General features: G+C 39.5%; 1 protein-coding gene across 1 annotated transcript in view; it reads right to left on the bottom strand.

The window, feature by feature from the left end:
* LOC122790020 (zinc-binding protein A33-like) overlaps positions 1-25,167 on the bottom strand; it is a 192,957-nt gene extending 167,790 nt beyond the window's left edge. The window contains exon 1 of the mRNA XM_044057556.1: positions 24,707-25,167. Coding sequence (XP_043913491.1) covers positions 24,707-25,150 — 444 coding nt within the window. The 5' untranslated portion in view covers positions 25,151-25,167. The remainder of the gene's footprint in view (positions 1-24,706) is intronic.
* Between the last annotated feature and the right edge of the window lie 462 nt (positions 25,168-25,629).

Below are 25,629 nucleotides of genomic sequence, written 5' to 3'. Positions count from 1 at the left end.
TACTTTACTTGGTAAGGGCATGGTGGTAGCAAGCTAACCATACTTCACTGTCCAGAGCAACAGACTGCAGGATCCCCAGGTGTTACCAGAGAAGATAAAATATAATTACACCAGTATGCTGTGAGTGTGTCCTCTCAGTTTATCATGCATACCAAGTGGGCAGCATTTTTACACTTACTCACACGATCTCAATTAACCCCTCTTAACATGCAGGAGAAATAGCTGCACTTCAATATCTTCCAGGGTTGCAGAACATCTCACTCTATAATGGTGACTGAACCCAGCCACCTTGCAAAGGAAACTGATCTTTACTGCTTTGTTGCTTTTATTGACTGATCACATCCTCTTGGTCACTATCCAAAATTTGTGAGTATAACTGAGGATGGACAAATAGACAAATAAACTGAGAGGTCTATCTACAGTGTCTACAGTACTGTCACTGCTGCAACCACCTGATGATGAAACTCGCAGTCCTCCCAACCTTGACTAATAAACAAAATTTCAAGATACTTAAAAATACCAGAACAGAGTTGTCATTTAATCACCTTTTGATAGTACACTGAGTCAGATCACTGGGACATAAGCAAGACAAACGAGAAATGAAACATATAGTAAGGGTGTCCTTGTAATGCCTATTTGATGGTTGTGTATGAGATGAGCTAAACTTTCACCCATGTAAGAGCTTCTCTAGTAGATCTGGGGAAGTCAAAGGATGCAGAGTCTGACTGGGTCAATAGTTGAGGCAGCAGCAAAAAGATGGGGCCAAAAGGTGGTCAATGCTTATGGAACTATACCTTAGGACATGCTACTGGACACCAGTAGTCAATAAAGACATTAAGTTAAAACAGAACATCTTTCGTTCAATGATAATGGGGTGCATGCAGATTTAAGTGATAGTTACCAAAAAGCTAGGAAGGGAACAGCTGCAGCTATCACCAAAGGCCCAAGTGTGGTAGGGACTGGGCAAGAATCATGGAGAAAGAATGTTGGATAGCCTTTGAGATAGCCTTTAAAAGATTCTAGTAAACCATGTAATGTTTTAGGAAGAGAAGTCATGATACCATCCTAGCTCTTCTCAGAAAGAGTAGATAAATGTTATTCTTGGCAAAGGACATTGCTGAGAGGTGAACGGAATACTCTGAGGAACATGTGAATCTGATTGACACTCTATTCTGGTAAGGCAGTGCCAACAGTAAGTGGTATTTTAGTAGATGAGTTCACTGCACTTACAAAACAGATATTCTGAGGCAAAGCTGCGGATGAGAAATGTGGGAGGATCTGGAAGCTGTCTGGGTGCTGTGGTTCACTTTGCCTTTTTTAATGGTGAATGGAAGGTTGGGACAGTGCCTATGGATTGGTAAACTGATAAAGTGCTCTTTACTTTTTGAAAATGTGACAGGAAGGTGCATTGCACTTATGGAAAGGATCACACCCTTCAGCCCCCAAAAGAGGCAACATGCCAAAGTGTTTGAAAAGATACTACATCCCATCCAGGCCTGGGAGGATATTATAGACAGGCCATGTTGCTTCACCAGGGATGGTCTGCATCTTTCTCTTCAGGCTTTTCAGTATTGCCCATCCCATATTGCCTTTTTAAACAATGCCAACAAGGTAAAATATCAGTATAGCAAAACAAGCAAAGGAAAACATAAAGGCACTACTGATCAATGTTAGCAGCCTAAACAAGAAACGTCACTCCCTGCAAGCCATCCTCACCTTTGAAGATATATACATCTGTGTAGTGACATGATTTAACTTGGTAGACAGCACTCCAGTTGTGCAGGGTATCATGCATTCCATACATTTATACCAGCTACTATGCAGGAAGTGAGAACGATAGAAGTGTCTTCATCCAGACGAAACTCACATCAAGGCTGGTAAAGTAGTGTGATGCTCTTCAGCTTCTTCATGTCCTGTTCACCATCAGCAAAGCTCCTTACAATACTCTAGCTAGCTACAGAATGTTCGCTCTGCCACAGGAATGCTACAGCAGCTACTTATATGAAATGAAGTCACTCAGCATTAAACCCTATACCATCTGGGTGACTTCAACTACCCATCTATAGACTGGGAAACCTACCACCACTAATGTGGAAGCCCAGACATTCATGGACTTTGTTAACACAAATGCTCTGGACCAGCTAGTCAGAATGTTCAGTAGGGGAAAAACATCCTTGACCTTGCTCTCACAAATAAGGAGGAATTATGCTCCATCCCTTGTGTAACATCCTAACTCATTAGGTCTGACCACAAAGCAGTATCCTTCAAAGAAAAACTAGAACCTGAGATCTCCTCTGCCTCTGGAACTTCCTAGTTCTAGTCGTGAAGGGTCAATTCATTAGAGCTACATGTATGGTGTCCAGATGTGAAGATTTTTTGAATGAATGCAAGCTCATTAAAAGCATGTTTGTTGCTAGGGATTACCTGACTAGTTTTTTCAATCATTTGATGTATGAAGTTATAAACAAATGTGAAAGAAACTTCTTTGTCTCCATTTTAAAACACCAAATAGCCCACCTACCAAAGAAACCCTTTTTGAACCCACTGGTTTCTGAAACTACTGGGGGCAGTAAGACTAACCACTTCTCCATACTTCCTATTGATACTAACTCTAACCCTACTACTAAATTTACTTGTGCACTGATTACACCATATAACGCTGACAGTGTTACTGTTAAGAAAACACTGGATACAAATTGAAGCATTCTGAGGGAGTACAGGAATATTTTGGAAAAGGCAGGTGACAAATCCTCTGTTGTGTATAAACATGGTAGCAACTTGAAATCTATTGTTGAATGTTTTGGAACTAAGGCCAATGTCACTGGTAAACATTATAAAATAACAAAATGTGGATGTTCCATCTCTAAGTATATACTCGCTTGTACATGTTTTAAGATTAAGGATCATCAGTTTTCCATGCAAGGTCAGTTTAACTGCTGTACTAAAGCTGTGGTCTGTGTTACCTTGTGTCAAAACTGTCCAGTCCACTATATAGGCAAGACTGAACGTAGATTGAAAGATCGGATCTATGAGCATATTAATGACATCAGAAACAAAAAAGAGACAAATGAACAAGCTAAATACGCTGATGAGATGCCTGATCACTTTTTTAGATTTGTTATCATTGGAAAAGTTATACTGGGTGAACGTAGGGGACCATAGCAGCTACTTTTAGAGAAGTGTGAGCTGTTCTGGCAACTGAAACTTAATGCAGGCAGGTGGCCAGGATTGAATGATTACACTTATATAAACTGCTATTGAAACTGAATGCATTATACAGAGATAAACGTGTTTGACTTTTTAACATGTATGTAAATATATCTTTTATTTAAATATACATACTTTTAAAATAGTTTTTATATTTTGCAACACTTCTTTCAGCTTGTATTTTTTTACAAATTTTTTATTTGAATTTTGTTTGCTAAAAATTAGTATATCACTTTAAATGTGGAAGGGAGCTCGTCTGTCATGTGATGCATGATGTCACATGAGAACCATACTGAAACAGCAACTTTTCTAGTTGGATTTATCTGAAGGAGGTTTAAATATTAAAATGGAAGCAATAATTACATTTCCAGTTTATTTTTTTGTTTTTTTCTACACTGTGGAGTGGAACTTTAGCTGGAGTCTCTGTTTAAAATGCACTTTCTTGTTTGTTCTTTAGTTTTTTTTTTGTTCTATGCCTGTTATATACATCGACTTGTTATTTTCCATTCTAAACCAGCTTCCATTTTTCAGATTAATCTACAAATGTTAATCTGCATGTTCCAGCCATCACTATCAGACGTTGTTCTATCACTGTATCATTTTGAACAAACTTAACCTTTAAGGATGGCAGATATCTGCAAGTGTTATACAGAATCGGGCATTTATGTGGTACCCCCATGCAGGTGTTGTCTGTAAGAAATATGTCTAACAGGTTTATACCTTCCAAGTCAGATGTACCTGCCTGCATCGGTTACATGTATAAGAGATATTTCATTCAGTAATGGGTCTAGCATAGCTCTGTAAGCTATTTCAGTGGAACAGGGAGGTCTGTAAGAGATAGTTTAAACAGAATCAGGCTCAACGTGTAACCTAAGATAATAACTGGATGAGTGATGCCTGTAACACATATATGAAACAGAACCAGGCCCAGCATATATCCCTATGGCACCTTACTAAGCAGGTGACATCTGTAGCAAATATCCGAAAGTTGAGACTACCAGAGATCTCGGGGGTAATCTACTGGCCACAGATCATGAAGATGGAACAATTTCCCTTCACTGGAAATCTTTTATTCATTGACCAGTTTTCTTACCCATGTACCGCCTTCCTGACCCTGTGGTTCTTAGCTTCTTAGTTACTCTGCAGTCTGGAATAAAGTGAAATAAGTTATGGGAAGTAGCCTGTTGTAAGACAGTGGCTACTTACCATCTCCTGAATGTCTGGGATTGTGATGATAATTTAACAGTGGTCAGCTGTAATCCAGCAGGAGTGCCTTTTACTAATATAATACCATTTAATATTGTGTAATACTGCAAGATGCACAAAGCCCAGCTGCAAGATGTTCTTATCTCAAAGGTATCTGTTTTAGTATTAGCACATGAATAACAACAAAATTCAAACTGTTGTACAATTAGTAAGACACACCTATAAACAGAAATGTATTGTTTAGCAGAAAGTGTTGCCATGACTTATATTTAGTAATGTGTCCATAATAATAATAAGATAAACATAACCTTCCTATTTAAACTTTGAGTGCAGGAACTCTGTGTCACGGAAATGTAAGAAAAGTTCATCTGCTTAACAGGAAAAGTGAGGAGAAACCACCCAAATTAAGATTGTTGCATCTAACTAGAGACATTGCAAAGTACATTATCAGAAATTATTAGATCATTGTTTTTTTTTCAATCCAGCAGCTGTATGTCATAGATGAAAAAGAGAATATTCGTTTCTCATTTCAGACATTACAAATGTAAACATTCTTTTTCCAGGAAAAAAGGGGGGGTTATAAGCAAAAAACAGGAGACCACTGTGTAGTGGAAATGCTACGTTAGTAATTATTATGAATTTGTATAAAACATAATACAACCTCTGTTATGGGATAGTACATCCAGGTAGTATGTAGCATGGTTAGTTTTAACATCAGTATTTTGTTAAAATAAAGGTGTTAATTACTATAGTTCCCATATGAGTTTAATTCTGTAACATGCTACAATGGGACATAGTAACTATCCACACAGACTAACTTGTAAAACCCTGATGGCCATACCTTTATATAGATGGAGGTGCATCAACTATCTTCCATTCATTAATAACTGCTCAAACAGCCTCATAACTAGTCAAAACACACCTACTGCACTATGCAGCGTGGACTTTCCTGTGTTTAATTATGTGTGCAACCGCTTCCTCCCTGCTCCTCTGAAACTTCCCCGCAATCCATTGCTAACCTGCTGCTCAGACAGCTTCTGCATAGACAACCATGCAATACCTTTTAAATTTCTCCGACACCTCCAACCTACATAGCCCAGTGATCCCTTTAAACATAGGAGTATAACATTCCTCTATACGACTATAGCTACTTCTCTGCCAGCTACATTTCCACAGCAACTCAGCCATTTATCTACCTCTAACAAATCTAAATACATTATCTCCCCAAGATATGATATGCCATTATGGTGGTATATGATATGCCATTACAGTGGTTAGCATGATCACATTATTTTCCCTTAATGTTCAAGTAATCCAACATTTTAAAAATCTACATCCTATACAAACACCATCTACTTCACTCCCTCCCTTAAGGTACAAAAATGTACTCTTGCTGTTCTGCTTTTAGTATTACCAGCATAATCCAAAACTTTTATGAATTAATGAAACTTGGTTAAAAGATCATACATAGATCTATTTTATTTATTTACTAATTTAACATTCGTTTATTTTATATAACTGAACTGGTCTAAGGACCCTTTTCAACCATGACCGGGGGCCATGTTGGCAAGAATAATACGCAACATAATGAAAATGAGCACACATTAAAACAGAATAAAACAATAGTACAACAATATTAAACCTGACAATATGAGAGTAGTATAACAGAGCTTGAGCAATTACAAACAAATATACAACGTTCACAGACTAAATGAGCACACATTAAAACAGAATAAAACAATAGTACAACAATATTAAACCTGACAATAAGAGAGTAGTATAACAGAGCTTGAGCAATTGCAAACAAATATACAACTTTCACAGACTATCACCTAGGAAAAAAGCACTGGGGTGGTATTTGGACATTGATACATTATCAATGCCAGCCTTTCTTCACAGTTAATTGCTAAAAGTAATGCTTCTAATGATACATATCCAAACTGGTCTCTCTCACACAGAAACTTGGAAAATAAGCTAATATGTGTATGTATATATATATATATATATATATATATATATATATATATATATATACTCATATATACAGTGGATATAAAAGTGTACAAACCCTTGTTAAAATGCCAGGCGTTTGTGATATAAAAAAATTAGACCACAATAAATCATTTCAAAACTTTTCCCACCTTTAATGTGACTTATAACCTGTACAATTTAATTGAAAGCAAACAAATCTGTTAGTGGGAAAAATATAAAAAATAAAAAAAACGTACAATAAGCTGGTTGCATAAGAATGCACACCCTTAAACTAATACTTTGTTGAAGCACCTTTTGATTTAATTACAGCATTCAGTCTTCTTGGGTACACACCTGCCATCAATTAAAGAGACTCTGATTAACCCCAAATAAAATTCAGCTGTAGGATTTTTATGACATTTACTCGGTTGCCTGCTACAGCAAAACCCATGGTTTGCAGAGAGCTTACAAAGCATCAAAGGGATCTCATTGTTGAAAGGTATCAGTCAGGAGAAGGGTACAAAAAATTTCCACAGCATTGGATATACCATGGAACACAGTGAAGACAGTCATCAAAAAGTGGAAATAATATGGGACAACAGTGACACTGCAAAGAACTGGACGTTCCTCCAAAATTGATGAAAAGACAAGATGAAAAATGATCAGGGAGGCTGCCAAGAGACCTACAGCAACACTGAAGGAGCTGCAGGAATTTCTGGCAAGTACTGGTTGTGTACTACATGTGACAATAATTTCCCGTATTCTCCATATGTCTCGACTATGGGGTAGGGATACAAGATGGAAGCCTTTTCTTACACAGAAAAACATCCAGGCCTGGCTAAAATTTGCAAAACAATACATCAAGGTTCCCAAAAGCATGTGGGAAAATGTTTATGGTCTGATGAGACCAAGGTTGAACTTTCTGGCCACAATTCCAAAAAGTATGTTTGGCGCAAAAACACTTTGCATCACCAAAAGAACACCATCCTCAAGGTGAAGCATGGTGGTGGTAGTATCATGCTTTGGGGTTGTTTTTCTTCAGCTGGAAATGGGGCTTTAGTCAAGGTGGAGGGAATTATGAACAGTTCCAAATACCAGTCACTTTTGGCCTGAATCCTTCAGGCGTCTGCTAGAAAGCTGAAGATGAAGAGGAATTTCACCTTTCAGCATGACACTGACCTCAAACATACATCCAAATCAAGAAAAGAATGGCTTTACAGAAGAAAACTAAAGTTTTGGAATGGGCCAGCAAGAGCCCAGACCTAAATCCAATAGAAAAAATTTTGGGTGACCTGAAGAGGGTTGTGCACAAGAGATGCCCTCGCTATCTTACAGATTTGGAACGCTTTTGCAAGGAAGAGTGAGCAAATATTGCCAAGTCAAGTTGTGGCAGGCTGATAGATTCCTACCCAAGAAGACTGAATGCTGCAATTAAAGCAAAAGGTGCTTCGACAAAGTATTAGTTTAAGGGTGTGCACACTTTTACAACCAGCTTATTGTATGTTTTTTATTTTTTATATTTTTCCCCTAACATATTTTTTGAATTGAATTGTACAGGTTATAGGTCACATTAAAGGTGGGAAAAGTTTTTAAATGATTTATTGTGGTCTCATTTTTTTATATTACAAAACCCTGGCATTTTAATAGGGATGTATACACTTTTTATATCCACTGTATACTTTATGTATACACATGCACATATACACACACACACACATACATATATATATATATATATATATATATATATATATATATATATATGTGTGTGTGTGTGTATATATATATATATATATATATATATATATATATATATGGGGCTTCTTCATTTCGTTGAAAACTCATTTCACTAAAAGTCAGTTTCCTGAGACCAATTCACTGAAAGCTCACCAGTGAAAACTCATTTCACTGAAACTCATTTCGTTGAAACCTCAAAAACAAGGAGGAAATAGTGCCTTGAATGTCACAATAACTAAAAAACACCAAAGCACACAGGAATCCAGTAACCACAACTCCACAAAGTGAATAAGGCAGCAAAATTTAATCTTGTTTTAACGCTTCAAAAAAAACAACTGCATTTTCGTCCACCTACATACAGAACTTCATCAGAAATACAATAAAAAACAAATTCCCTCCTTTTATACTACTTCCTATAACATTTAATGACTTGAAACCCTTTAATATAAATTAACTAATTAGTAACTAAGCAGCCATAATTATCTAAAATTCAAGTTAAAAGCAAGCTATAGTAATGAATGTTAGTATAAAAATTTGATATAAATTCACAATATTACATACAAAATGTCAAAAAGGAATGCATTTTTCAACCCATTTAAAACACACGTGTGTGCAAAACAATGTTAACATTCTAACTATATACATACAATAAGTTAAAAGTAAAACATGTAAAATGCAATAAATATAATGGATATGGTATACAAAACTAAACAATACTGCCATCTCCTGGTTTTGTCAGCACAATACAACTAAACAAATTTCAACCAAATCCTGTCTTAGCAGAACCCAACATTTTTTTTTAAAAAAGGACCCAGTTAAAGTTTAGCAGACCTGAGTTTAAGAACTGGGGCCAATGAGACATGATCACTGAGTCCTGGTAGCCTATTGGCTTCTAATTTGAGTTGCCAAAATAGCTCCCTAAACTCAATAGTTGTCTCCCAGGGTCCAATTCCACTTTTTCAATGATAAAAAAAACAAACTGCTTCAGTGCAATATGTACTATGTTTGTAGAGGGCATTATTAATGTCCTGCTTCTTAATATCGTTAAGCTGTTCATATATATCCTCTTAAATTTTCTATTTGTCTTTACTATATAGAAACACCCACATATTTTACAAATAGCAACGTATACAACACCAACAGTATTACAACTACAGTGAGTGTTGGTCTCTACCTCCTCGTTCCTATCCTTTAAACTCACACCATTTCCCTGAAGTACTTAAGGACATTGTGTGCAAGAACCACACTTGTATGTGCCCTTCCTTTGCCTGTCCTGTTTTGTTTTATGATTTTCTAACATTTCCTTAATATTCTTGCCATTCCTGTAAGTGAATTTCAGGGGGTCCTTAAATAGTTGCTCTAAGTCTGAATAGTTACTAAACCTCTCCCAATTCTTGGAAACAATGTTCCTAATATAATGAACATTACTACTAAAGTTCAAGACAAAATTACTGCTCCAATTAATTTCAGTAGGGACGTTGCTGTTTTCCTCACCCACTACCAACTCGGGAACCCCTAAAATAGGGCTAAATCTACCTCTCCTCTCCTTCTTAATTTCATTCTCAATTTCTTCCGCTAAACCCAAAGGATACTTCCTTTCTAAAAACATCTTTCTCAGTTTTTTACTTTCTACAGTATAATCCTCGTCTAAAGAAGTAATTCTGCAACTCCTAATGAATTGCCCTTTTATAATTCCCCTCTTTTGACTAAAAGGGTGGGCACAAGTAAAAAACAAATAGGAGTTCGAGAATGTCTCTTTTCTATACACATTTGATTTAAATATTTTCTCCTTTGGAACCTTTTCTACTACTACATCTAAACACTGTAGTCTCTCATGAGAAATAACACGAGTGAACTTTAATAATTCTGTAGTGTTATTCATATACTCAATAAATTCATATAGTATCACTTCGGGTCCAACCCAAAAGATGCAGATGTCTATAATAGCTCCAATACTGTAAGTATTCTGAATGAAATAAATATTTCTCCTCCCATGTGGACAAGACTAGGTTGGCATACATGGGGGCACAACAGGACCCCATAGCTACCCCACTTACCTGCTTGAAGAACTCACCTTCAAAAAACAGGAAATTGTGTCTAAGCACTATATCCATAAGTTCTAGAAGAACCACTATGGTATCACTATCTATACTACCCTTTATTCTGAGTACTTCCTCAAACCATTCTAGTCCTGCCTTATGGGGTATAACATTAAACAAATCCTGGATGTCCAATGTAACAAATATTAAATCATCCTGATATAAATTTCCACCAATGCTTCTCAAAAAATCCCAAGAGTCTTTAAGGATGCCCACCTTCTCAGACCAAACCTTTTTTAGCTTCAAGTCCAAATATTTGGCTAGTGGATAAGTTTTAGATCCTGTAACTGCCACAATTGGTCTGAGAGGTGGGTTGTTGACATCCTTATGGACCTTGGGTATTCCAAAAACTGAAGGAACTTTAGGTTTGTCCATAACTAGGTACTGATATACTTCTTGACTAATCATGTCGTTCTTAACCATTTCTTCATAGGTTCATAGGTAGGTACTAGGCTATTGGCCTTAGGGCCTATATAAGCCTAGCCAAAAGGTACCCTGGCTTTCGCCACCCAAGAAAATTATTTTCCTGTGCCACTGTCGAGCAGAGCGACAGAAGTGAACCCCGGGGTGAATTTCCTATCTCCCATCCAATCATCAAGATTCTTCTTGAACAGTGCTAATGAGGAGCTTTGTTTGATATAGATAGGTAGTTTGTTCCAAAGTATGGGAAGTCTCTGGGACAGGAATCTATCCCTCCAGCATGTTCTGTTTATTGTAGTGACAAGGCTTAGGTCCCTACAGCATGTAGCTCGTAGGGATTGGGATTTCTTTAAGTGGAGCATGTCTAAAAGCTCTGGGTTTGACATAGCCTCGTGTGTTAGGCAGAGATCACCTATGAGTAGGCGATATGCAACGGAGTAAAGCTGCAGTTTTTTGAGACGGTCTGCGTAGGGCATTTATTTGAGGCTGGTAATCCTCTTTGTGAGGTATTTCTGTGGCCTTTCCAGTTGTTGTAGATGTCTTGTGAGGTACATACCAAAAGGGGCATTGTACTCTATAATGGGTCTAATGAGTGACGAGTAGAGGGAAACAATGACCTCTTTTTTCCTGGATGAGAAACCTTTTGTGATGAGGTGTGCCACGTAGAAGGATTTCCTGACTACTGTGGCGATGTGATTATCAAAGGAGAGACTACTGTCCACCTGTGTCCCATGGTCTCTTATCACACTTTCAGTGTTAAGTAGACTACCGCCTATGTGGTAGTTCATGGGTATAGAGTTTTTACCAAAAGGGATGACAATTCACTTTTTGGAATTGAGCTTGAGGCCATGGCTTTGACACCAGACATCTGTCTCAGCGAGGCCCTTTTGTAGGATGTCCACATCTTTTGGAGTTTTGATTATGGATCCTAGTTTGCAGTCATCTGTGAACTTCGTTAGCCAAAGACCTTCTGTGTTGGCCTGTACTTCAGAGAAGTAGATATCAAACAGGAGAGGACCTAGGACTGAACCCTGTGGTACTCCACTTGTCACTGGTCTGAAGTTGGATTTGGAGTCAGTTACTTTCACTGTGTGGGTTCTGTCAGTGAGCCAGTTGGCAACCCATCTTGTGACATAGGGATTTATACCTAGTTTAGTGAGTTTATCTATAATTCCAGAGTGGGGGATGGTGTCAAAAGCCTTGGCGAGATCTAGATAGGCTGTGTGAACCACCTTACCCTAGTCTACGGCTTTGGTGACTGCTTCAAAGAAGTCTATCAGGTTTAGGAGACATGATCTGCCTTTTACAAATCCGAACTGGGTGGGGTCCTGAGTTTGGAGATTACCAATGTCATTGTTTATAAGTTCCATGATGATACGTTCCATAGCCTTGCAGACCAGGCTCGTTAGGCTAATGGGGCAATAGTTTCCAGGGTCTGTGGTGGCTCCCCCTTTGTGGAGTGGGATAACCGTCGCTGTGCGCCATTCAGTGGGCACACAGCCTGAGGTGAGGCTATGATTGAACATGGTACTTAGGTGGGGTGCCAGTTCGTTCTGTAGTTCATGTAGAACACAGCCTGGGATGTTGTCAGGTCCCATGGATGCTGTGTTTTTGGCATTGGAGAGTGTGTTTTTTACCTGTGCAGCCATGATTACAGGAACTTTCCATTCTTCTGGCATAGAGATGGGCCCTTTAGGGGATGACAGGGAGGTAAAGATAGCACTGAACTTATCTGCCAGGATGTTGGCAATATCAGTTGGTTCTGTATATTTAGTGTCATTGTGTTGTAACTCAGAGCAGATCTGAGTGTTGCCACTGAGATTATTGACATAGCTACAGAATGCTTTGTGGTTGTCTTTAGAGTCAGTGGTGATTTTGTTTTCATAACTAGCTTTGGAGGATTTTATGAGGGATCTCAGCTTCTTATTGAGGCTGACCAGGGAGTTCCTCCAATCATGGGATTTTACTCTTTTTTACAACAGTTTCTTTCTTCTGTTGTAGAGTTTGTTTATGGCAGGGGACCGCCAGACTGGCTTCATTTTTTTTGGAGGATAGCATCTTGGTTCTGTTAGGGATGATTGCACGATCCATGCACTCGTGTAAGTGCTTATAAAGTGCATTTGTGTAGGATTCAGCAGTCATACCTCTATTGCCTGTCAGCATGGGTGTCGTGAAGTTTGCCACTTCTGTCTTAAGAAGTCTGAAGTTGGCTTTGGAGAAATTGTTTACTGTGGTTTCCCTAATGGGGGTGGGGGAGGGATGTGGATGTCTAGGGTGATTAGCTTGTGGTCGGATCTGACCAACGAGGCATTGACCTCTGGTGTGGATCACCAGTTGCCCATGTTGATAATAACCAGGTCTAGGATATTGCTGTCCCTGGTGGGGGTGTGGATAAGTTGATCCAAGGCATTGGAATTTATGAATTCCAGAAAACGTTGAGCACAAGAGTTGGTACATGAGCAGTCTTCCCAGTTAATGGTAGGGTAGTTGAAATCGCCCTGGGTGTTAGGTTGTACCCTAATATTTTCCATTGTATCAAGAAATGAGGAGTGGGAATCCTGGGGTATGGTGGGGGATCTGTAGCAAGCTACAATTTGGATTGTGGTCTTGCCCAGAGTTAGTTGCATTTGGATAATCTCAGATGCATTATGCTGAGCAACTAGCCTGGCGGTGTGGATATCCTTAATGAAAATGGACACGCCTCCGCCTTTAGTCTTTCAGTCCAGGTTAGGTGGCCGAAAGGTGTGATATGAATTATAGCCTGGTAATGCAGGGGTACTCTAAGGAGCCTTGAACCAGGTATCTGTCACTGTACAGATGTCGATGTTCTCCATTTTAAGGAGTGCCTCGAGTGAGTGCATTTTGAGGTTTAGACTTCTAGCACTGAGTAGCAATACCCTTAGATTCTTCTTGCCTGTACATGTTACGGTGGTGAATTTGTCATTTGAACCTTGCCTAAAAAAGGCACTATAGGGGTGGCTAGAGCCTTAGCCAGTTTCCGGAATCCCAGGGGCGACAGGTTCAGCGCATCTCTGGCAAAGCATCATGGATTGTCGATCATGTCATCCTAGGCAGACAAATACTGGATCCCCTTAGAATGACACCAGAAGCTTAGCCAATTGTTGAAGTCAATCATTTTGTCCTTGCACTGTGGTATCATTCTGGGTGATGGCAGGATGCTACTCAGGGCTAGGGTCATACCTGCCTGGTCTACAAGATCGGACAGCTCTTCCATGTCCCTTTTCATGTAGTCCAAGGAGGTACGTCTCAGGTCATTCACACCAACATGGACAATGACAGAGTCATATTTGTACTTGTTGTGGAGTGACCTGAGTGCATGTGTTATGTGGCAGATCCTGGCACCCATCAGGCAGCTGACAGTAACTTTCTCCTTGTTTAGCCTGGTGAGTGGAACATCAGTGTGCCTGACTATAGAGTCACCTATGACTAGAGTGCTGGGTACGTTGTTATGCCTTATGGGCTGCGGTTGAGTGGCACACTGAGTTTGTGGGCTATGTGTCATTTGGGTTGTGTTGGGGGTGGAGGTTGCTTGTGTTTCTGCTTTGGAGGTCCCTGTTGCTTGGGCAGGTTTTTACTGAGAGCCTCCGTGAATATAGGTGTGTGTTTTGGTGGTGTAGGTTTTGAGGGACTATGTGCTGAGTGTGGTGTGGTGCAAGTGTTTACCTTCTCCTCTTGACTGTCTAGTCCAGTCTTAGGTGAAGAGAGCTTTGCTTCCAGTTTGGCTATATAAGTGCATCTCTCACAGGTTGTAGTGTTGGGTGGTAGAAGGAGAGGGTTGTCTGTGTACATGAGGCAATTACTGCATTATCCCAAGATGCCCAGATTCATCAGGTAGACAGGAGAAAACACCGGGAGCTGACCTTTAGACATGCCTGGATAGGTGCTTATTTGTTAAGTACTAGAAACTGTTTTCCTCTAGACAGTGAGGAAAGTTGAGTGCTGTAGTAATTTGTAGCTTATTTAGTGCTTACAATAAGTTCTGAACAAGTGCTGAGCTCAAAGAAACAGACTTGAGTGCTGAAACAAAAAAACTGGCTAGTTCTAAGAAACAAAATTAAACTAGAAGGCTTCCCTCCAACACAGAAAGGCTTGGGGGCTTAGAAGCCCACAAATAGTCCTAGACACCGCAAATCTGTATCCAGACTAGACTACCCACAGGAAAGGCAGGAAACAAGCTTAGAAATTGTATTTATTTATTTTTTTTTTAGTGGAAAGACAGAAAGGAGGAACAGAAACTAAGCTGATTGGCCTTCTCAAATATTCTCCCTGTATTAGGTAGAATGAGGTAATGACACTAGACTGGGAGAAGGGTCTCAGATCAAATTTATAGTAGAGGCGGGCAACTGCAAAGCCACCAACTATAAGAACAGCATACTTTCCCTTCTATCTCAATTTTCAGCTTCTTCTGATTCCTCCCATTTACTGCTATCACACTTGTCTTATCTGTATTTAGTTTCATCCCACATGCCTTCAGTTTTGCATTCCTTTCCTCTGTCCTTTGCTGAAGTTCTTGCTCAGTCTGCCTGTAATGTCACATCATCTGTAAACATCAACATTGTTGATCTGTCCCCTCTGACCTGCTTGTTAATGTAGTCAACCACCAGTACGAACAGCAGTGAGATCATATTTGTACCCTGATGCATACCCACTCCAACTGGAAACCCCTCCGTGAGACTGAACACTGTTCATACTGGAGTCATTGGGTCCTTGTACAAAGCCTGAACTAATGATATTACCTCCCTTCACCTTACTCATATTTTCAATCTTTTTCTCTCCACTAAAACATTAATTTATACACCCACTTTCCAAAATACCAAAGCCAATTGCAGTCAGTCACTACCAATTTATAGGAAATTAAGCAAATTTCTGTGGAAATAGGAAAAAAAGTGTTGCAGCAACCTCCAAAGTAGATAAAAAGTTGATTTATTACAATAATCCAAACCAGAAGTCAAGCACACTTTCATCTTGTAACCCAAGACTTCTTCAGAACAAATTAAAATACATCAATACCATAATTAAATAGTCCCTGGTGAACAACTAAAGTTGATTGTCAACTAAGAGCCAAAATATTCTGCCTCTACTTTTGAGGTTGCTGTGACAATTTTTTTCCTACTATTTCCACAGGATTTTTTTGTCTGTTCATTGGTTGAAGTTTGGCAAGTTCCCACCTGTTTTTTTGTTCTCCAATTTATAGGAAACATACATCAATAAGCAAAAATCTTCAAAAACTCCAAGTATAAAAATATATTTGCATACATCCAAAAATGCAAAAATCTTTTCTGACAAACAACATGGTTTCGGGCATACATATAGAATGATTACTATTTTTACATTACATATATTATCCAAAATGGAACATGGTGATAAAACTGGGCCTAAAGTTACTGACTTAAAAGTGCATCCGAAACAATAGATTCAGTATTCTATCAAGAAGCTACTGAAGCAGGGTTTTTCTGCTGAAGTATGTATTTGGTTTTCTAGTTATTTGAGCCACAGAACATTTGCTATTATATCAGGTGCAGTAAAAATAAATTGAAGCATTCTCAATAAAGGTGTTCCACAGGGAACTGTCTCAGGACCTTTGCTATTCTTAATGTTCATTACTGACCTACACTGGGATCTACTCAAGAGCATATGCATACTATATGTTGATGACACTTACTATTAAGGCAAATAAATTCTCTAGCAACTTAAATACCTCCCTTCAAAATGATCTTGCTGACTACTGGAATGGCCTACAAAAACAACCTAACTCTAAAGACACTGAAATCAGTGGTTATATTCTTTAGCACTTCTCAAAGAATTGCACATTCATGGCCATTACATCTGTGTGACATTTGGGTCTATATCACCAAATCGAAATGTGACACCCGAACAACTAATCATCGACACATTAACATCGAACTACGAAAACTTCAAACAGCCACTTCAGCTAATTTTTTCCTAGGGAAAAAAAATCACTTGGCAGACCAAAACCCAAACACACTGTCAAACCCTACGAAAGTGTGGGGGGGGGCTGTGCCCCCTACAACCCCCCTAACTAAATATACCAACTCTGAGATCGCTCTACAGTGCAGAAAAGGACAAGTTCCTGACTATGGGCAAGCAATTTTTTTCCCCTTGGAAAAAATTCGCTGACATGGCCATTTGTACTTTTCATAGTTTGATCATTATGTGTCAATGTGGAGGTGTTCAGGTATGTCAAGTTTCGATTTGCTGATACAGACCTGTGACACTTTTGGTCATAGCTTCCTCATAGTTAGTAATCAGAAATACCTAAGGGTAATAACAGATCTATGACTATCCTTTCACTATTGTGCTGAACTACAGACTCAGAAAGTACTCAGTCGCTTACATTATTTTCCATGTGCTCATTAATGAAGCTAGGCAATCTAATCTAATGTTTTAGTTCCTGGCTTAGAATATACCATTCCAATAATGTCTCTTCTTTCCCCACAAGATATTGCTACACTTAAAGTAGCACAAAATGAAATACTAAGATTTGTACATTTGAACCCACAGAGTGAACAGCACTGTAGCATCCCACACAAAAATAACTCTACCTCTTTAAACGGTAGGGCTGCAATCCTTGTAAATGCATTAACATTAAAATCATTAAATGATAACTAATGTTTCCCACTCAAAAATAAATTGCACATTGAGAATATTACGTGCCCACTTAAAAATCAGGAGAGTACCATGCTCCACAGACCTCCACTTACTATTGTCACAGATAAAAGCAATTTCTCTATTACTGTCCCAGCTACCTGGAATAAGCCACTCTCTCAGATGAGAAATGCAGATAATTTATGAAACTGCCCAAACAAAATTTGTTAAATGAAACGAAGTGGTTTTGTTTCAGCCCACCAGGGTAGATTTAATATACACTGTTTTTATACTAGTGATATACTTCCCAGTACACTATGACTGCATCTATACTTCAAACAATTCAAAAAGTATTTATTTGCTCACCAAAGAGCACATTGACAACCCCACTGCTGTTTTCACTGTTGTCTTTTCTTGCCTGTGTTTTCCCTCTTTCTCTGCTATTACTTCTCTCATCATTTGTATTTCTCTGTTCTGCAATCTTACCTTTCTGTACTACTACAACCGTCTCTCCTTTCCCCATGTATTTTCATATTTTACCTTCATTCCTGCTGTCTTTCCCAACAATGAAATTTTATCCTTTTGTATGCAGAGTTATTGGGTGGCTATATTAAAATGTATTCGTTATTATAACATTACATACTTTTTGCTATTATGGCCTTGGTCATGCCTAAAAATTGTTCTTAGACAAATGAACTTAACTGGTTATCAAAAATAATATAAAATAACTAAAATAAATCTGCTTTAACTGTTGCTATTTAACTAGGGTTAAACTATTCCCGGTGCCAGAAAGTGTACTCTTCAAATTTTCCCCTAGAACCAGCCAGTTTTCTAGTTTTAGCACTCAAAACTGCTTCCTTGTGCTCAGCGCTTGTTCAAGACTCATTGCAAGCATTAAATAAACTACAAATTACTACAGCACTCAACTTTCCTCACTCAGGTGGAAAATAGTTTTTAGTACTTAAATTAAAAAGCACCTATCCAGCCATGTCTAAGGGTCAGCTCCCAGTATTTTCTCCTGTCCACCTGATGAATCTGGGTATCTTATGGCAATGTAGCAATTGCCTCATGTACACAGACAACCCTCTCCTCCTACCACCGAACACTACAACCTGTGAGAGATGCACTTATATAACCAAAATGGAAGCCAAGCTCTCTACAGCCAAGAATGGACTAGACAGTCAAGAGGAGAAGGTTAACACCTGCACCACACCGCACTCAACACATACTCCATCAGTTCATACAACACCTAAACCCACACATAGTAACACAAAACACACACCTACATTCATAGAGGTTCTCAACAAAAATCTGCCCAAACAGAGACTTGCAAAGCAGAAACGCAAGCAACCACCATCCCCCCACTAAGACACATAGACCACAAAATCAGTGTGCCACTCAACCTCAGCCCTTAAGGCAAAACAACGTACCCAACACACTTGTCATAGGTGACTCTATAGTCAGGCACACTGATGTCCCACTCACCAAGCTAAACAAGGAGAAAGTTATTCTCAACTGCCTTTTGGGTGCCAGGATCCAACATATAACGCACGCACTCAGGTCACTCCACAAAAAGTACAAATATGACTCTGTCATTGTCCATGTTGGTGTGAATGACCTGAGACATACTCCCTGGACTACATGAAAAGAGATATGGAGGAGCTCTCGGATCATGTAGCCAAGGCAGATATAATGCTAGCCCTGAGTAGCATCCTACCATCTCCCAGAATGATACCACAGTTCAAGTACAAAATGATTAACTTCAACAATTAGCTAAGTTTCTGGTGTCATTCAAAGGGGATCCAGTATCTGTCTGCCTGGGATGACATGATCGAAAGACCACGATGCTTTGCCAGAGATGGCCTGCATCTGTCGACCCTGGGATTCTGGATACTGGCTAAAGCTCTTGCCACCCCTATAGTGCCTTTTTTAGGCAAGGTTCGAATGACAGAACCAGCACCATAGCAGGTACTAGCAAGCAAAAACTGAGGGTAATGCTACTCAATGCTAGAAGTCTAAACCTCAAAATACACTCACTTGAAGCACTCCTTAAAATGGAGAACTTTGACATCTGTGCAGTAACAGAGACCTGGTTCAAGGCACCAGAGATCACCCCTGCTTTACCAGGCTATAATTCATGCCACACCTTTTGGCCACCTAACCTGGACCGAAACACAAGGAGGAGGAGTGTCCATATTCATTAAGGATATCCACACCTCCAGGCTAGTTGCTCAACATAATGTATCCAAAATTATCCAAGTGCAACTAACACTGGGCAAGACTGCAATCCAGGTTGTAGCTTGCTACAGATCCCCTGCCATGCCCCAGGATGCCCACTCCATGTTCCTCGACATACTGTATAATATTAAGGTACAGTCCAATACCCTAATAATGGGTGATTTCAACTACCCCACCATCAACTGGGAAAACAACTCATGTACTAACTCATTAGCTCAACGTTTTCTGGAATTCATAAATTCCAATGCCCTGATCAGCTGGTCCATACTCCCACCAGGGGCAGCAATATCCTGGACCTGGTCATTACCAACATGGGTAACTGATGTTCCCTGCCAGAGGTCAACTCCTCACTGGTTAGATCCGACCATAAGCTAATCACCCTAGACATCAATTTTCTGCCTCCACCCCCCCATTAAAGAAACCACAGTAAAAAATTTCTCCAAAGCCAACTTCGCGCTTCTTAAGACAGAAGTGGCAAACTTCGCTACACTGTGCAGATGGATAATAGTGGTACGACTGCTGAATCCTATACACATGCACTGTATAAACACATACACAAGTGCATGGATCGTGCCATCCCCAACAGAACCAAAAAAAGCAAGCCAATCTGGTGATCCCCTGCCACAAATAAACTATACAACAGAAGGAAGAAGCTGTTGCAGAAAAAAGTAAAATATCCTGATTGCAGGAACTCCCTGGTCAGCCTCAGTAAGAAGCTGAGATCCCTCATTAAATACTCCAAAGCTAGCTACGAAAATAAAATTGCCACTGATTCTAAAGACGATCACAAAGCATTCTACAGCTATGTCAAGAATCTCAATGGCAACACTCCGATCTGCTTCGAGCTACAGAAAAACGGCACTAGATATAAAGAGCCAACTGATATTGCCAACATCCTGGCAGATAGGTTCAGTGCAAACTTTACCCCCCCCTCACCCCCCAAAGGGCCCATCCCTATACCGGAAAAATGCATAGCCCTTGTAATCACAGATGCACAAGTTAAGACCGCACTCTCCAAAGCCAAAAAAACAGTATCCATGGGACCAGACAACATCCCAGGCTGCGTTCTGTACGAAGTACAGGATGAATTGGCACACCACCCAAGTACCATGTTCAGTCATAGTCTCACTTCAGGCTTTCTGCCTGCTACTGAATAGTGCACAGTGACGGTTATCCCACTCCACAAATGGGGCACCACCACGGACCCCGGGAACTACCGCCCCAATAACTTGATGAGCCTGGTCTGCAAGGCCATGGAATGTATCATCATCGAGCTTATAAATAAAGACATTGGTAATCTCTAAAACTTGGACCCCACTCAATTCAGGTTTGTAAAAGGTAGATCATATCTACTAAACCTGATTGACATCTTTGAAGCAGTCAGAGCTGTGGATGAGGGAAAGGTGGTGCACACAGCCTATCTTGATCTCGCTAAGGCTTTCAACACCATCCCCCACTCTGGAATTATAGATAAACTCACTAGACTGGGCATAAATCCCTATGTCACAATATGGGTGGCCAACTGGCTCACTGACAGAACCCACACAGTGAAAGTAGCCAACTCCAAATCCAACTTCAAACCAGTGACAAGTGGAGTACCACAGTGTTCAGTCCTGGTCCTCTCCTGTTTGGCATCTATTTCTCAGAAGTCCAAGCTAATACAGCTGGTCTTTGACTAACAAAGTTTTCAGATGACTGCAAACTGGGAGCCATAAAAGAATCGCCTAATGATGTGGACATTCTACAAAAGGACCTCACTGAAACTGATGCTTGGTCTCAAATTTATGGCCTCAAGCTCAATGCCAAAAAGTGTATTGTCATCCCCTCTGGGAAAAACACTGTACCCACGAGCTAACACATAGGTGGTAGGCTACTTAACACTGAAAGTGTGATAAGAGACCTTGGGACACAGGTGGATACTAGCCTCTCCTTTGACAATCACATCGCTACAGTAGTCAGAAAATCCTTCTATGTGGCACACCTCATTACTAAAGGGTTCTCCTCCAGAAAAAAAAGAGGTCATTGTTCCTCTCTATTCATCACTCATCAGACCCATCATCAAGTACAACGCCCCATTTGGCATGTATCTAGCAAGATATCTGCAACAACTAGAAAGGCCACAGAAATACCTCAATAAGAGGATTACTGGCCTCAAACAGATGCCATATGCAGACCATCTCAAAAAACTCCAGCTCTACTCTATCGCTTATTGCCTACTCAGAGGTGACCTCTGCCTAACTTACAAATCCATGTCAAACCCAGTTCTGTTGGACATGCTACACTTACAGAAATCCCAGTCTCTCCATGCCACATGCTCCAGGGGCCTGAACCTTGCCACCACAATAAACAGAACATGCTGGAGGGATAGATTCCTGTCCCAGAGACTTCCCATACTCTAGAACAGACTACCCATTCACGTCAAGCAAAGCCCCTCATTAGCCCTCTTTAAGAGGAATCAAGACAACTGGATGGGAAACAGGAAATTCACCCTGGCAATCACCCCTGTGGCTCTGCTCGACAGGCGCACAGGAAAATAACTTTCTTGGGTGGCGAAAGCCAGGGAACTTTTTGTCTAGGCTTATACAGGCTCTAGGGCCGATAGCCTAGTACCTACTTATGAACCAATGCTTCTCTAAAATCTAATGTCTGTTCAGCCTAGCAACACCTTCCTAGCTGCTTCCTCTAATGCCTTAAAGATTATGTACCATCATTTTTGCAGATACCTACAGTCATTCTCTTTCGTCTGGGATGACAGGGTGACTTCTCATTCAGCAAATCCAACTTACTGGGTCTTCTGTTATTTTCTGCTTGCAAACTTTGGCTCTGTACAGACTTATGAGGGCAATACTTTATGCCTTTGCATCCTCACGTTTGTCACTTTGACGATGCAAAGCTGGATCTTTCCTGCACTAGTAGGCTGAGCCGTTTCCTTTTTTTTATTTTGTAAGTAAGTAAATATCATGTTATTGCTGCACTTCGGCTGAGTGTGGTATTTCTATTTATAAATGGAAGAGATTTTGAATTAGCATGCATTTTCCAGGCAAAATGAACTATAAATTATAAAATTATAATGTCTAGCATTAGTATCCAACTGTAATTCTCACTGATTTGCTGGAAAATCAAAAGTTTTACAAGGGATGGACAGAATAAAAATATGAGGCAAAATTTGGGGCATTCTGCAAAAATGGTAAAATTCGGTGACATTAGGCAAAATCATAGAAAATTAAGAGTTACAAATGATGTGTTGCACATGATATGCTTGTGTGGCAGAGAAACCAAAGCAGCCCTCACATTTGTTTTCACATAAAAGGAGCATAGATTTCACGACAGTTTGAAGATCGAATTAACCAATGATTTCTAACTAACCTTAAAAGTCTTGAACAGACTAATGCATGCTTTCTTTCTATATCGTTTTCACAACTAGTACTTGTTATAGCTAAACACTGGAATCCTGCAGCATATGCAAAGCATATTAAAGTTCCATGTGGCCACTGCTGTCCTCCTCCTGTTCCACAGCCTCCAGCCCAAACGCCCTGCCAATTCCTGATCAACATCTTTAATGCCTGTGATAAGAGCTGCATACCACATTCATCTACAGCTGCATTTCAGCAAAAACTGTGCTGTGGCCCTAAAATATCTGATGATGGCTGATAGCCACAACTGAATTTTAATAAAATGAATATGCTGCAACCTTCTTATTCCAAGTGGGCTACGATATTATATGATGGCTGATATGATGGGCTACGATATTATATGACGGCTGATATGACGGTCTGCTTCATTGCCCCTCTTAGTGTTACTCAGTACACTGATGTCAGTGCCAGTGGCTGTGTTTATTCAGCAGCGGGAGAAGGGCGGCACAGATGGTTTTAGAAGTTGGGTGACACAGTCCTTACCTGTTGATCATGTATAAGGACCCATAGAAACATAAATTCAACCCCAACCCTTTAGTAGTTGCCATCCATGCTTTCTGTCATCTAGGCCTTTATAAATGTATTTCATTCACTTTGCACCTCACCCTCCACCTCTGCCTGAAATAGTTCTGTTTTTAGCTTGAATTGTTTATAGCCCTTTAGTAAATTTGACTGTTTTGAGAGTTATATTAAAAAAGGGACTATGAATCAAAAACTAACATCATTGTCAAAATATTACGTTCTTGACAGTTTTTATATAGAGATTATTTCATGAAATGGCAGTTTGCAGTCCATTAAGAAAAGCAACATCATTTCCTGACATATTTCAATACCACTGATCTTAAAAGATCACAAAAATATGGTGGAAAAATTAAAAATTAATCTTTACTAACAAATGGTGCACTCTAAAATAAAATGTAGCTCTATTGCATTCGGCAAAAACCTCTAATCTCCAGCATACAATGTAACTAGCATCCTTCTTCAAACTGAGAGTAATCAGGGATCTTGGTATCAGGTTTAATAATTCCCCCTCTTCTGATCAGCATGTAGCACCAGTAGTCACAAAATCCTTCTATTTAGCACAACTTATATTTAAAGGCATTTCATTCAAGTTTAAGGAAGTTATCATTTCAATGTATAGTGCTCTGTTTAGACCAATAACAGAGTGCATTGTCACCGTGGTATGCACCTGTCAAGACATGTTGTATAGATAGAAAGGCCTCGACAAATACTAACCAAAAGGATCACTGGTCTAAAGACCTTTAGAAGCCAAAACAACCTTGAAACCCTATCCATACACTATGCCTGTTACACACACTTATCTTGGAACCTATGCCTTGAATTCCATTTCATAAATGGCCCAGTCCTAGTTGTTCTCTTGCATCTCCACAAGACAAACAACTCCATTGACTGGAACTAAGAATTTCATTATAAATAAAACATGCAGGGGGGACTGATTTACTATCCGTTCCTTGTAACAGACTACCCATATATATTAAACGTAATGATACACTTGCTTCTTTAAAAACTGACTTGGATGATTGGATGGGCATTTGCAAATCTGTCCCTGGCCTCACCTGCTTTGTCCTTGTAGAAGTGGGAAATATGTAATGAAGGTAGGTATCAGCAAGGCACAAAAGTTCTTATGACTTATTCTGTAATACTGCATGAATACTTGCTTGCAGGAAAAGTTCAGAAGACTTGCTTGTGGAAAGTAAACTTTAACATCCTAATGCAACAACTGTAGAAAGAAAACTACTTTCTGTATTTGCTTACAGTTTAACTCACCTGAAAGGTACTGACAGCTTCGTACAAGGGTTGGAAGTTGTGCCCAGCATGTTTTGATGACACCATGCAGATGACACAAATAGGACATTCATCTTCCCAGCAGAACAATTTTAGTGCCTCTTTATGTGTCAGGCATTGCTGTGATTCATCTACACAGTGGCTTTTTTGTTCCTGGTGTGGTTTACTTGGAATCTCAACTGGCTGTGGCCTTGGAACTGCCTGCACTACCTTACGTAGCACTCTGTTAACAGTGTACTTTTTCTCTGGGAATTCCTCTCTGCACTCGGGACAAGAAGGCACCTTCTCAGAACCCCAGGCTACGTCTATACAGTCTTTGCAAAAGTTATGCCCACAAGCCAGCATAACAGGTTCATTAAAAAACTCCAAACAAACTGGACAAAGTAAATCCTCAGCTAGATCATCAGGCAAATTAGCAGTCGCCATTCTTTCAGCTTTCTGTTTCACTTTCATTAAATGAAAAGCAGAACAGATAGCAGTCTACTTCCTGTTATTATCCTGGGGGATGGGCAGTAACATAGTGCTAGAAAAGTGTGGATATTTATTTTCCTTTTTATCATTATTTCAGTAAAACATTTTTTGCTGTTTGTGTGCAGCTAAATATATTGTGCTTTAAATGTTCTGCAGCAGTTTACCACGATGAATTTATGACATGTTTGTAGCTTTAAATAAACTCTGCCTTACTGCTGTTCCCTTCATGTGTTTTTCTTAGTTTGATATTAAATTGTGGTCTGCAGCAGACTGGCTCATTTTTGCTGCTATTTTATTGGTTTGTCAGGCACTTGTATAGTTGTATATGTGAATAATTTGTGTTCTATAATTATTTTTGTGGATATTTTTACTAGATTAGTTAAGTACAGAGACATACCTCTCAAACTTTTACAGCAAGAAATCTGGACAAAACC

This window comes from Protopterus annectens, chromosome 15.part0, assembly GCF_019279795.1.
Source record: "Protopterus annectens isolate FY-2018-M chromosome 15.part0, PAN1.0, whole genome shotgun sequence".
In the NCBI taxonomy this organism is placed as follows: Eukaryota; Metazoa; Chordata; order Ceratodontiformes; family Protopteridae; genus Protopterus; species Protopterus annectens.
This window is presented reverse-complemented; position numbering and strand designations above follow the sequence as displayed.